Here is a 13,464-nt window from a genome sequence, read left to right on the forward strand (position 1 = left end):
TATGCGTGATCACGAGCCAGAAGAATCAGAGGAGATTAGGCCCCTAGAGGAGATGACAGTGGGGAGCAACATGATTAAAATACATGGAAGAGGAGAGCTCCAGAGCATCCAATTTGTGCAGTTCGACATGATTTAAATAGGAGTACATGAAGAATTGAAGAGGAAAGGTAGTAATCATGATGCAAAATGTCCTTTGATTTTCGATTCATTATTCTAAGTGGGCTAGCTTGCTTTGATGCTTGTGGAGAGGGAAAGGTGAAGCGGCGGTACTCAATGCCAAAATTAAAGTGGAAAATATGTATAGTGAGAATAATAGCAGCCGCAGTGTGATTAATGCCCGGAGGAAGGAAAACGTCTACCGACTGAAAATAGGATTAAGCGTGCTCCTTTTCTTCCTTCCTGACAATCACTAGCTCTTGCGTGGCACCAAAATATTGGATAGTAAAGTGGAGACATGATGATGTGCACTATGATGAGGTGTTAGACTTTTTACAAAAAAAATAGAATATTTCAGTCATATCTTACCAAAAGAAGAGGAAAACTATGACTCAAACACGATTCGTGATACTCCCTCCGTCTACAAAAAGACGTCTCAATTTTGGACGAAATTAGATGTATCTAGATACTAAAACTAGATAATTCCCCGCGCGTTGCGGCGGAACTTATTGAATCAATTCTATTCATATATAGAATAAAATTAAATCGGCAAAAAACATAAAAAAATGTGTTGTTTAAAACACTTAGTTGGATGGTTTATTGATTATTTCCTGGTGCATTTGACAGGTAGCGAAGGGCCTACGGCCTTTGATCCTAGCCTCTGTTTTGTGCACTTTGCACAGCTGAACATTTTCTATGTTGAACGTATGGTGCTCCTCTCCAGATCTATGAACATCTTGGATATCATGAAGATGACCTGGTGGACATAATGATGCAGTCTTAAACATGTTTATATTATTGTAGAGGTGGCTCATGCAATACAGCTCTTACATACCATAGCTAGTATATTATATATACCAAAACAACCGACTTATATAGCTATTCTGAAACTGATGTAGTTGCTAGCTACTCAAGAAAGACACAACTGAAGTGACTTGGTGTGACCGGTAAAGATTACTCGAGAGAAATCCATAGACCAACTGAAGCGGTCCACGTCAAAACAAACATGAATCCTCAAATATAGACACAGACGATAATTTTCTGGTTCAAGCATTTTATCAAACATCAACATAACATGACCGCATCTAGTTCTAATAAAAAAGGGAATCCGATATCAGCTAACATCAAGTAAATCACCTACACCCAGGCAGACATGCACGGGATTTATATGCAGTTATTCACGCCCTTGTCCTGACGACCAAAAGAATCCTGCCAATGTAAACAATGTCTAACATGAATAAGTTGTTGTAGTTTTGGAGTGGTGTCGAAGGGCATAGTACCATAGTCCTTGGAGACGCCAGGCAGCCGGCTCAAAGCAAGTTCTCTATTGGAAGTCTGAACGATATTGATGCGCTAAGAGTTGCCGCCTTGACGGAAAAGGCGAGGCTGGAGGGATAATCGGAAAAGATGCCATCTTGCTAACATATGCGTGATCACGAGCCTGAAGAATCAGAGGAGATTAGGCCCCTAGAGGAAGGTAGTAATCATGATGCAAAATGTCCTTTGATTTTCGATTCATTATTCTAAGTGGCGCAACAGCTAGCTTGCTTTGATGCTTGTGGATAGGGAAAGGTGAAGCGGCGGTACTCAATGCCAAAATTGAAGTGGAAAATATGTATAGTGAGAATAAGAGCAGCCGCGGTGTGATTAATTCCCGAAGGAAGGCAAACGTCTACCGGCTGAAAATAGGATTAAGCGTGCTCCTTTTCTTCCTGACAATCGCTAGTCCTTGCGTGGCACCAAAATATTGGATAGTAAAGTGGAGACATGATGATGTGCACTATGGTGAGGTGTTAGCCTTTTTACAAAAAAATAGAATATTTCAGTCATATCTTACCAAAAGAAGAGGAAAACTATGACTCAAACACGATTCGTGATACTCCCTCCGTCTACAAAAAGACGTCACAATTTTGGACAAAATTAGATGTATCTAGATACTAGGACGTACCCAGTGCTGAGAGCTCCCGCACTGTGCGGGGTCTGGGGAAGGTGTTAGTGGCAAGCCTTACCCTCACGAAGTGCAGTATGAGGAGACCGCGACTCGATGTATCTAGATACTAAAACTAGATAATTCCCCGAGCGTCGCGGCAGAACTTATTGAATCAATTCTATTCATATATAGTATAAATTAAATCGGCAACAAACATCAAAGAATGTGTTGTTTAAAACACTTAGTTGGATGGCTTATTGATTATTTCCTGGTGCATTTGAAAGGTAGCGAAGGGCCTACGGCCTTTGATCCTAGCCTTTGTTTTGTGCACTTTGCACAGCTGAACATTTTCTATGTTGAACGTATGGTGCTCCTCTCGAGATCTATGAACATCTTGGATATCATGAAGATGACCTGGTGGACATAACGATGCAGTCTTAAACATGTTTATATTATTGTAGAGGTGGCTCATGCAATACAGCTCTTACATGCCATAGCTAGTAGATTATATATACCAAAACAACCGACTTATATAGCTATTCTGAAACTGAAGTAGTAGCTAGCTACTCAAGAAAAACACAACTGAAGTGACTTGGTGTGACCGGTAAAGATGACTCGAGAGAAATCCATAGACCAACCGAAGCGGTCCACGTCAAAACAAACATGAATCCTCAAATATAGACACATACGATAATTTTCTGGTTCAAGCATTTTATCAAACATCAACATAACATGACCGCATCTAGTTCTAATAAAAAAGGGAATCCGATATCAGCTAACATCAAGTAAATCACCTACACCCAGGCAGACATGCAGGGGATTTATATGCAGTTATTCACGCCCTTGTCCTGACGACCAAAAGAAACCTGCCAATGTAAACAATGTCTACCATGAATAAGTTGTTGTAGTTTTGGAGTGATGTCGAAGGGCATAGTACCATAGTCCTTGGAGACGCCAGGCAGCCGGCTCAAAGCAAGTTCTATACCGGAAGTCTGAACGATGTTGATGCGCTAAGAGTTGCCGCCTTGCCGGAAAAGGCGAGGGTGGAGGGATAATCGGAAAAGGTGCCATCTTGCTAACATATGCGTGATCATGAGCCAGAAGAATCAGAGGAGATTAGGCCCCTAGAGGAGATGACAGGTGGGGAGCAACATGATTAAAATACATGGAAGAGGAGAGCTCCAGAGCATCCAATTTGTGCAGTTCGACATGATTTAAATATGAGTACATGAAGAATTGAAGAGGAAAGGTAGTAATCATGATGCAAAATGTCCTTTGATTTTCGATTCATTATTCTAAGTGGCGCAGCAGCTAGCTTGCTTTGATGCTTGTGGAGAGGGAAAGGTGAAGCCGCGGTACTCAATGCCAAAATTAAAGTGGAAAATATGTATAGTGAGAATAAGAGCAGCCGCGGTGTGATTAATGCCCGGAGGAAGGCAAACGTCTACCGGCTGAAAATAGGATTAAGCATGCTCCTTTTCTTCCTGACAATCACTAGCTCTTGCGTGGCACCAAAATATTGGCTAGTAAAGTGGAGACATGATGATGTGCACTATGGTGAGGTGTTAGCCTTTTTACAAAAAAAAATAGAATATTTCAGTCATATCTTGCCAAAAGAAGAGGAAAACTATGACTCAAACACGATTCGTGATACTCCCTCCGTCTACAAAAAGACGTCTCAATTTTGGACGAAATTAGATGTATCTAGATAATAAAACTAGATAATTCCCCGCGCGTTGCGGCGGAACTTATTGAATCAATTCTATTCATATATAGTATAAAATTAAATCGGCAACAAACATCAAAGAATGTGTTGTTTAAAACACTTAGTTGGATGGTTTATTGATTATTTCTTGGTGCATTTGACAGGTAGCCAAGGGCCTACGGCCTTTGATCCTAGCCTCTGTTTTGTGCACTTTGCACAGCTGAACATTTTCTATGTTGAATGTATGGTGCTCCTCTCCAGATCTATGAACATCTTGGATATCATGAAGATGACCTGATGGACATAACGATGTAGTCTTAAACATGTTTATATTATTGTAGAAGCGGCTCATGCAATACAACTCTTACATACCATAGCTAGTAGATTATATATACCAAAACAACCGACTTATATAGCTATTCTGAAATTGAAGTAGTAGCTAGCTACTCAAGAAAAACACAACTGAAGTGACTTGGTGTGACCGGTAAAGATGACTCAAGAGAAATCCACAGTCCAACTGAAGCGGTCCACGTCAAAACAAACATGAATCCTCAAATATAGACACAGACGATAATTTTCTGGTTCAAGCATTTTATCAAACATCAACATAACATGATCGCATCTATTTCTAATAAGAAAGGGAATCCGATATCAGCTAACATCAAGTAAATCACCTACACCCAGGCAGACATGCTGGGGATTTATATGCAGTTATTCACGCCCTTGTCCTGACGACCAAAAGAAACCTGCCAATGTAAACAATGTCTACCATGAATAAGTTGTTGTAGTTTTGGAGTGATGTTGAAGGGCATAGTACCATAGTCCTTGGAGACGGCAGGCAGCCGACTCAAAGCAAGTTCTCTACCGGAAGTCTGAACGATGTTGATGCACTAAGAGTTGCCACCTTGCCGGAATGCGAGGCTGGAGGGATAATCGGAAAAGGTGCCATCTTGCTAACATATGCATGATCACGAGCCAGAAGAATCATAGGAGATTCGGCCCCTAGAGGAGATGACAGGTGGGGAGCAACATGATTAAAATACATGGAAGAGGAGAGCACCGGAGCATCCAATTTGTGCAGTTCGACATGATTTAAATAGGAGTACATGAAGAATTGAAGAGGAAAGGTAGTAATCATGATGCAAAATGTCCTTTGATTTTCGATTCATTATTCTAAGTGGCGCAGCTGCTAGCTTGCTTTGATGCTTGTGGAGAGGGAAAGGTGAAGCGGCGGTACTCAATGCCAAAATTAAAGTGGAAAATATGTATAGGGAGAATAAGAGCAGCCGCGGTGTGATTAATGCCCGGAGGAAGGCAAACGTCTACCGGCTGAAAATAGGATTAAGCGTGCTCCTTTTCTTCCTGACAATCACTTGCTCTTGCGTGGCACCAAAATATTGGATAGTAAAGTGGAGACATGATGATGTGCACTATGGTGAGGTGTTAGCCTTTTTACAAAAAAAAAGAATATTTCAGTCATATCTTACCAAAAGAAGAGGAAAACTATGACTCAAACACGATTCGTGATACTCCCTCCGTCTACAAAAAGACGTCTCAATTTTGAACGAAATTAGATGTATCTAGATACTAAAACTATATAATTCCCCGCGCGTTGCGGCGGAACTTATTGAATCAATTCTATTCATATATAGTATAAATTAAATCGGCAACAAACATCAAAGAATGTGTTGTTTAAAACACTTAGTTGGATGGTTTATTGATTATCTGCTGGTGCATTTGACAGGTAGCGAAGGGCCTACGGCCTTTGATCCTAGCCTCTGTTTTGTGCACTTTGCACATCTGAACATTTTCTATGTTGAACCTACGGTGCTCGTCTCCAGATCTATGAACATCTTGGATATCATGAAGACGACCCGGTGGACATAACGATGCAGTCTTAAACATGTTTATATTATTGTAGAGGCGGCTCATGAAATACAGCTCTTACATACCATAGCTAGTTGATTATATATACAAAAACAACCGACTTATATAACTTTTCCGAAACTGAAGTAGTAGCTAGCTACTCAAGAAAAACACAACTGAAGTGACTTGGTGTGACCGGTAAAGATGACTCGAGAGAAATCCATAGACCAACTGAAGCGGTCCACGTCAAAACAAACATGAATCCTCAAATATAGACATAGCGGATAATTTTCTGGTTCAAGCATTTTATCAAACATCAACATAACATGACCGCATCTAGTTCTAATAAAAAAAGGGAATCCGATATCAGCTAACATCAAGTAAATCACCTACACCCAGGCAGACATGCAGGGGATTTATATGCAGTTATTCACGCCCTTGTCCTGACGACCAAAAGAAACCTGCAAATGTAAACAATGTCTAACATGAATAAGTTGTTGTAGTTTTGGAGTGATGTCGAAGGACATAGTACCATAGTCCTTGGAGACGCCAGGCAGCAGGCTTAAAGCAAGTTCTCTACCGGAAGTCTGAACGATGTTGATGCACTAAGAGTTGCCGCCTTGCCGGAAAAGGCGAGGCTGGAGGGATAATCGGAAAAGGTGCCATCTTGCTTACATATGCGTGATCACGAGCCAGAAGAATCAGAGGAGATTAGGCCCCTAGAGGAGATGACAGGTTGGGAGCAACATGATTAAAATACATGGAAGAGGAGAGCTCCAGAGCATCCAATTTGTGCAGTTCGACATGATTTAAATAGGAGTACATGAAGAATTGAAGAGGAAAGGTAGTAATCATGATGCAAAATGTCCTTTGATTTTCGATTCATTATTCTAAGTGGCGCAGCAGCTAGCTTGCTTTGATGCTTGTGGAGAGGGAAAGGTGAAGCGGCGGTATTCAATGCCAAAATTAAAGTGGAAAATATGTATAGTGAGAATAAGAGCAGCCGCGGTGTGATTAATGCCCGGAGGAAGGCAAACGTCTACCGGCTGAAAATAGGATTAAGCGTGCTCCTTTTTTTCCTGACAATCACTAGCTCTTGCGTGGCACCAAAATATTGGATAGTAAAGTGGAGACATGATGATGTGCACTATGGTGAGGTGGATAGCTTGCATGTTGAGAGAAATCAACTTAGTGGGTTACTCCTATTTAGATATTGTAGATTATAGATGAGTCTAGATACATCTAAATTTTAACAAAGCTAAGGCATCTTTTTATTGACGGAGGGGGTACAACTTATTCAACTATTTAAGGTAAATAAGTATTCAATTATTCGACTCACAATTTTTATCTAATTATGTCGAACGTAAATTCGGAAAACAAGAAATAAAAAAGAAAATAGAGAAATTCAAAATGTAGGAGGTTCAACGGCTAATTAGAGGCTAAATAGGGCTATAGCCGGCTATTAACAACTTTTCTCATTTAGCCTATAAATGACATAGCCGCAATGGCAGGTCTTCTGAAAGGCTATAGCCGGGCTATATTCGGGCTATAGCCAGGCTATAGCTGGCCCCTTCAGAACATTTTTGTCCCAGCTATGCAACGCCTCGTGGACCTCCTTAGTATGATCACTTAGTGATGGCTCTGAATGCAATAGTTTTGCTCGTTCCCACGCTGTTTGAATTATATTTTCGACCGAGCTCTCACATAACCAACGTGCCTTGAATCTCAATAGTGCTTGTACATGTGGTACTTGCATACCAACACAATGTTCTGTATCGATTAGAACGGGTCGGTGATCTGATTTCCCAAACTCTTCATTGATGACGACCGCAAGAGGGAACAAGGCTGCCCATCTAGGATCACAAACTGCGCGATCCAGCCTCTCCGGGATCTTCCCTATTCTCCATGTAAAAACATCCCCTTCGTAGCCCATATCCTCCAAATTGCATGCATTAAGCTGTGTCACGAAAAGCTTGCATATACCGTAGGGGTCTCCTTGCTCCTCCGCCCTTATCACTTGAGTAGAGGATCTCGTTAAAAGCCCTCATCATCACCCAAGGGAGTTTCACAGCTGAATGTAAAGATGTGATACAGTCCTAAGATAAATGTTTCCTATCACCACTTGGTTCGCCATAAAATCCAGACGACATCCCGCCTCATTATTCTCATTTATGTGAATATCTATGAAGTTAGGTTCAAGCTCCTTTGATGTAACCGTGATCTCGTTGTTCGAGAACATCACAAATCTGTCACTTCTTCCATCGCTCTTCACCACCAACATCTCATCAAACATTGATCTTCTTCTAAGGTTTTCCGCCCCTTGCTTTACACAATGAGCTTCGGACAGAAATAGCACATCCGTTTCCAGTCGCGTTTGGAGCTCCAGGAGCACACGACGATGTCTTCAGTCATAGGGGTACCTAGCATCCCTATTGCTTGGGCAGCCGCCCAGGCTTCCGGCCGGCGGGCAGACTTATTTTTGCCCCTATTTCATATGTATTTGATAAAAAATTAGCACTCTAAGTCTATTTGCCCAGGCTTCAAAAATTTCCTGGATCCGCTTATGTCTTCAGTAGTTCCAACATAGGAGTTTGATTTCTCCCGACGGCGCCCGTCGAACGTGCTCGCCGATGGTGATGGCGTTTTCCACACTCTCCCTTTCTCCTTTTGTTCTCCGAAGCAGTCCCAGCCCCCGCCTCTTCTTCTATATTCTCCTCGCCATTGCCGTACAAACTGATTGGAACAAGAGATGACCTTCTCCTTCACAATAACCAGCAACGATCTCCACGAAAAACTGCCTAACGTCCCACGTACAAGCTGACCTGATCACGTACCAGCAAAGATTCCACTTCTTCACAAAATCCCAATCTGGGCAAAACACCCGACTGTACTAGAACCCGTGGTCTAGAAACACGGCACATATACTGCATGCACTTGGCTAGGCCATGCGCAAGCAGGACATAAACGGAGCCTCGCAGCAAAGCACTGGAGATGCGGCCATCGCCGCCGCGGCAGTAAAGCCAAGACACCACGTGCACTAGGGAGTCGGACTCCCGTAATTCAGTACTCCTCCTGTATTAAAAGGTTCTGAGAATGGAGACTCGAGCGGCCAAGACCAGCTGCACGCGACCACAGGCGCACCGCCAGCTTTGGAACACATAGCTTTGCCGCATGCCACGATTTCTCAAGACATCTTCACCCAACTGTTTGTTTGCTGGATTTTTAAATGATGATGGTGATCAATTGATCATCGAACCTTCTTCAAAAAAAAACTCAATATCATTAAAAAAAAGAACAAGACTCAATCCACTAGTAACTTAGAAGTGCGGCATGTGCGAGGACTCTCGGCGGGTCTCCTGCCCTAGGACATAACGATGGCTATTGCTATATAGTTGCTGCCTTCAGTTCGAGCCTCGCCCAACCCAACAGAGATTATGGAACTCCTTAGTCTAAAGTATAATGAAGTTGTGCAAGCAAAATGGAACAAAATGCTGGCTAAATATTACTACTTGGTACAAAAACCAGTGATTTCTGTAGTTTTTGCCCTCGATGGCTTCATGTCCTGCCATTCCTTGCTTGATTAGCCGGTATGTTGTTTGACTTCTCTTTTGGTGCTAACCTCCGTTGTGTTTGATATGTTTGTTTTCACAAGTTTTCCTCTTGGACGCTTGATAGTCTCGGACCAGCTTGTTGATTCTCCCCTTTTAGTCTTCATTGTTTTGTTCTTGACGTTTTGGTGCTCATTTGGTGAGTCCGAGCCTGTAGAGGTGTCATCGTTGGTGTCTGTGTCCTCGCCTATACCAACATAAAAATATATAAGTTATTATGGAGGCTATACAAATTGATCTTGGATCAACTAGGCCTACCACAGAGTTGCACACACAATTTTCCAAATGAATCACACACACAAGCTGTATGCACTAGTATTAGGTAGAGGGATAGAAGGCTAATATTACATTGATGTTAAAGTGGTCTTGGAAGATTTACAAATTCAGCCAATAGTGTTTTCAAGAGAAAACATACCATGTTTTGCTACTGCTCAAAACTAAGCACATTATTTTCTTCGAAATGGGGATTCCCCAGCCTCGCATCAAGTGATGCATACGGCTTCCTTTATTAAAACTAAGCACATGGATGATTGTATGTACTTGAAACCAAATAGAGCCAAATGGATAGAAAGATCAACATTTGGTTGGGAAAAAAACTGCACGTACAAGTTGTACACTTGACATGAAGATAATATCTTTACATCAAATATTTATCGAAAGTTTAGAAAAATGGCATACAGAGGCACTGGGTAACTTTAAAAGGCTCATATTTGATTACATAAAGTCGGGTGAGAAATGAATGTGTACTAGACCAGTGTACTAATGGATACCATGAGATAGATTATAAAAAACAAATAATCGAACCTTTAGGCAACACATTCACACATAAAGCAGATGGTTAAATTTAACAAGTACAGTAGTGTGCTTGAGGTATTTTCTTTGTTACTGGACGTCTATGTTCTGACATCACAGGGTAATTTCTCTATATCCTTGTAATGCAAGAAAAGTATTAACCAGGACTACCCATGATGGAAGAACCTAAATAAGAGAATATGAGCAACATATGTAGGGATAAAAAAGGGTACTATGATACATCACCGATAATGAGGAACTTACTGCTATATGATGTTTGGCCATTGCAGTTTATTTTCTCCCTTTGTGCTGGCCCTCTAGGTTTTGGTGAACTTGCACGTGTTTTAGCATACTTCAAAATATTTGCTAGTCTCTTGTGCAAACTCTCATGCTACGAAAATAGACAGTTAAACATATGCAATATATGAAGTATCAAATATCTGTAAAGAAATAATTTTGTTAACAAAAATGGAAACCTTATTAATGTTAAATCATTCCGCTTGTTTGCAAAGCTGTCAATTCAAAACTTTTCATGTGTTTTTCAAATTATTATAAAGGAATATGTGTATCTACGAATTGTGTAAGAAACATAGCCTGTAGATTTGTGTTGTTATATTGTTAAACCACCACATAATAAATCAGTCATATTTTGTAGGTTCTGAGAATCCTACAGAAGTCACATATGACAATCTGAAATGGCCTAGGTGTGTACTGATTCCGAAAATAGCGCAAAAGATAATTGCATGAAATAAATGTGAAAAAGATTTACCTTTCGCCTACTTTTGCAATACCTTATTACTTGCAAATGAAGTGATGCATACTGAAGTATATATTCAATTTTTATAAGATGTGATAGTTTGTCTCAAACATGCATGTTCCCATGTAATATTCTTTTATTTTCACGAATTGTGAGTCATAAACGCGGAAAAGAAAAATACTGCAGTACATTTCATATTCTGCCAAGTCAAGTAAGTCTAAAGAAAACAAAAATCTAGGAAGAGGTACTGTCGTAAGGATAATTACTAGTATATAAAATGGAGGCTCATTTTACCAGATCAGCAGATTTTTCAAAAGAGTACAAGTCATGGACACTTGTCTTTTGAATAAATTTACGTTTTGTGACTTCCCCCGTTTCAAGAAATCTAATTGCAGCCTTCAGAGTACGGAAGACATATTGGGTAACAGGATCCGTATAGTACTGCACAATAACAATGATTAGAAGATTCAAACAAAAAAACGAAGGTTTTTAGTTGTCATTTTTTAAGTATACCAGATATTTCTTTATTCCCGTCCTTGTCCTTGTTCTTCTGTATACTATCTCTTTGACCCATCCTTGTGGCAACTCAGATACGTTGAACTCCAGCAAGGCTAGAATCTACAATACAACAATACAAATTAGTTTCAGAATATCAAATCATTTAAGATATAAATTGTTAGTTATGTAGCGGAAATAGTGATGGTAAGAAATACACATTATCTTGAGAGTTTGTGTCGCATTGTCCATCTGTATCACATTCAGTGATCTTCATTTCCTCAACAGAGAGTAGTACATCTTCTTTAGAGAATACACGTACTCCCATTGCAGGGTGAACATAAAACTGCGGAAAATATACACACAATGTTATAATCAGATAAAAAGTATGATATGAGTAAATTTTATTGTTGACATTTGATGTTAGTCTTTTACTGTACATACGTTGTATTTCTCATATGACCCTTGATTGTTAGCCTAGTAAAACATATAATGCTTGCTTAATTCACATCCAATCATCTACACTTAATGCTATCTCACATGTGGAAAGCTGAATGAACCGTTGATAATCCTTCGTCGCCCCAGAGGCAATTATAGACAATCAACACGCATTGAGTTAGGAAATTACAAGAGTTTTTCGGTTTGAATGCAAACTGTTGTCCTAGAGTTTCACTTTGTACACTAATTATACCATGAATACCATCAAAGATGAGTTTTCATAATTTTCCATATGACATGATAAAAGTCAAATGGATTGGATGTTTATGCAACCAAATATGTAATCATGAAGATATATATTCCAGGAATACTTCTCATGAAAACTCTAATGGTACTATACATTGGCACCTTACCAAACAAAGTTTTTGGACCCTAATCTTGAGCAGCAATCCAGGGCGCAACCTACTTGCAATTTATAGCGGCAACCCATTTCAAACGGCTGGGATTACGACCTTGGCGCCCACGCTAAGCCCCCTACCCCGTGCGCGAGTTGTAGATGGCCTTAGTAGTTAAATTAATAAAGTGATTATGTGCTTTCTAGAAAATCATTCATTGAGGAACAGAGATAGTACTACATGATATGGTAAAGGAAGAAAAAATATTACCTTGAACATCTTGTCCATGTTCTCACCCCCAGCTCTAATCTCAACCAACCACCCCTTTGGAAGCCATTCGTGCACCTTCTGCATATTACCACGACAGAGTGATCCACACAAGGGTCATGATTATATGTAAAACAGAAATATAGAATGACTTCACCACCAGACTAAGAAAAACATACAGCTAGTGCAGCGGACTTCTTAGATTGTATCCAATGCTCATCCATCTCAGAGAAGAGATAGTTCAGGACCTCCGCCTTCATCCTGAATCCGGACCCTGACACGGGAGAAACGAAAAACTAGAAAGAAAAAGTGAATCACATATCTGAAAAACAGAACAGAAGAACAGAAGGAAAAAAAACATGTATAGAGAATGTTCAGGTATTAAAAGTAATCTATCTCAGATGAATACAAGGTTGGCATACCTGGTAGGGAGCGCCATCCTCACCATGTCTGACCTCCATAACCCAGCCATCGGGGAGCCAATCTGGTCGGTGCTCCACACCTTCTTCCTCGTTCTTCTTGACATTCATTCGCTCAGTCTGTGATCGACCTCTAAATTGTCTCCCTTCTATCTGTCAGCATAAACCCTCTCTAGTCTAGATATAAATAGAGGAGCATGGGAAAAGGAACGTTGGAGATGGGTATCTATGTACAGCTATTTCATTTATTGTGGTGGTCAAAATTGGAAGGGTGTGAGTGAGGCGATCTATCTAGCTATGCACAGGCAATTTATTGTTGTGGTCAAAATTGGAAGGGTGTGAGTGAGGCAATCTATCAACCTGCGTTTCTTACCAAAAATAAAGAGGCCGAATATCAACCTACCCACCTTTCCAAAAAAAAAGGGCTCATTAACTCGGCAGAAGGAACCAAATTCTGGTTCGTAAGGCTGGTAGTGGGGAGTAACTTAGACTAGTAACATGAGTCATGTTACTAGTCTAGGTTACTACCTTCATAGTGGGTAGTAACTTATAGGTGGTGTCATGCATTGTGTTATTTATTATGTTGTAGACTCATTTTGCCTTGGGGTGTGTGATGTTATGGTAACATAGCTAGTT

The 13,464-nt window shown here is 40.5% G+C and overlaps 1 protein-coding gene across 1 annotated transcript; it reads right to left on the minus strand.

The window, feature by feature from the left end:
- Positions 1-10,214: 10,214 nt before the first annotated feature.
- LOC124673342 lies at positions 10,215-12,939 on the minus strand. The gene is made up of 9 exons (XM_047209439.1): positions 12,832-12,939; positions 12,728-12,731; positions 12,589-12,683; positions 12,413-12,490; positions 11,530-11,655; positions 11,328-11,432; positions 11,109-11,255; positions 10,322-10,448; positions 10,215-10,243 (listed from the first exon to the last, which is right to left on the minus strand). Exons 1-9 carry the CDS (start codon positions 12,937-12,939, stop codon positions 10,215-10,217), a joined length of 819 nt encoding a protein of 272 aa, XP_047065395.1.
- Between the last annotated feature and the right edge of the window lie 525 nt (positions 12,940-13,464).

Source organism: Lolium rigidum, chromosome 7 (assembly GCF_022539505.1).
Source record: "Lolium rigidum isolate FL_2022 chromosome 7, APGP_CSIRO_Lrig_0.1, whole genome shotgun sequence".
Taxonomy (NCBI): Eukaryota; Viridiplantae; Streptophyta; class Magnoliopsida; order Poales; family Poaceae; genus Lolium; species Lolium rigidum.

Bases quoted from the DNA above. Each gene is read 5' to 3' on its own strand.
- LOC124673342 (XM_047209439.1), bottom strand. From the start codon at position 12,939: ATGAATGTCAAGAAGAACGAGGAAGAAGGTGTGGAGCACCGACCAGAT. The intron at 12,491-12,588 runs GTATGTTTTTCT...GGTAATATGCAG, and splicing joins AGAAGTCCGCTGCACTAGCT to AAGGTGCACGAATGGCTTCC. The intron at 11,656-12,412 runs GTAATATTTTTT...TATTTTCCGCAG, and splicing joins ACATGGACAAGATGTTCAAG to TTTTATGTTCACCCTGCAAT.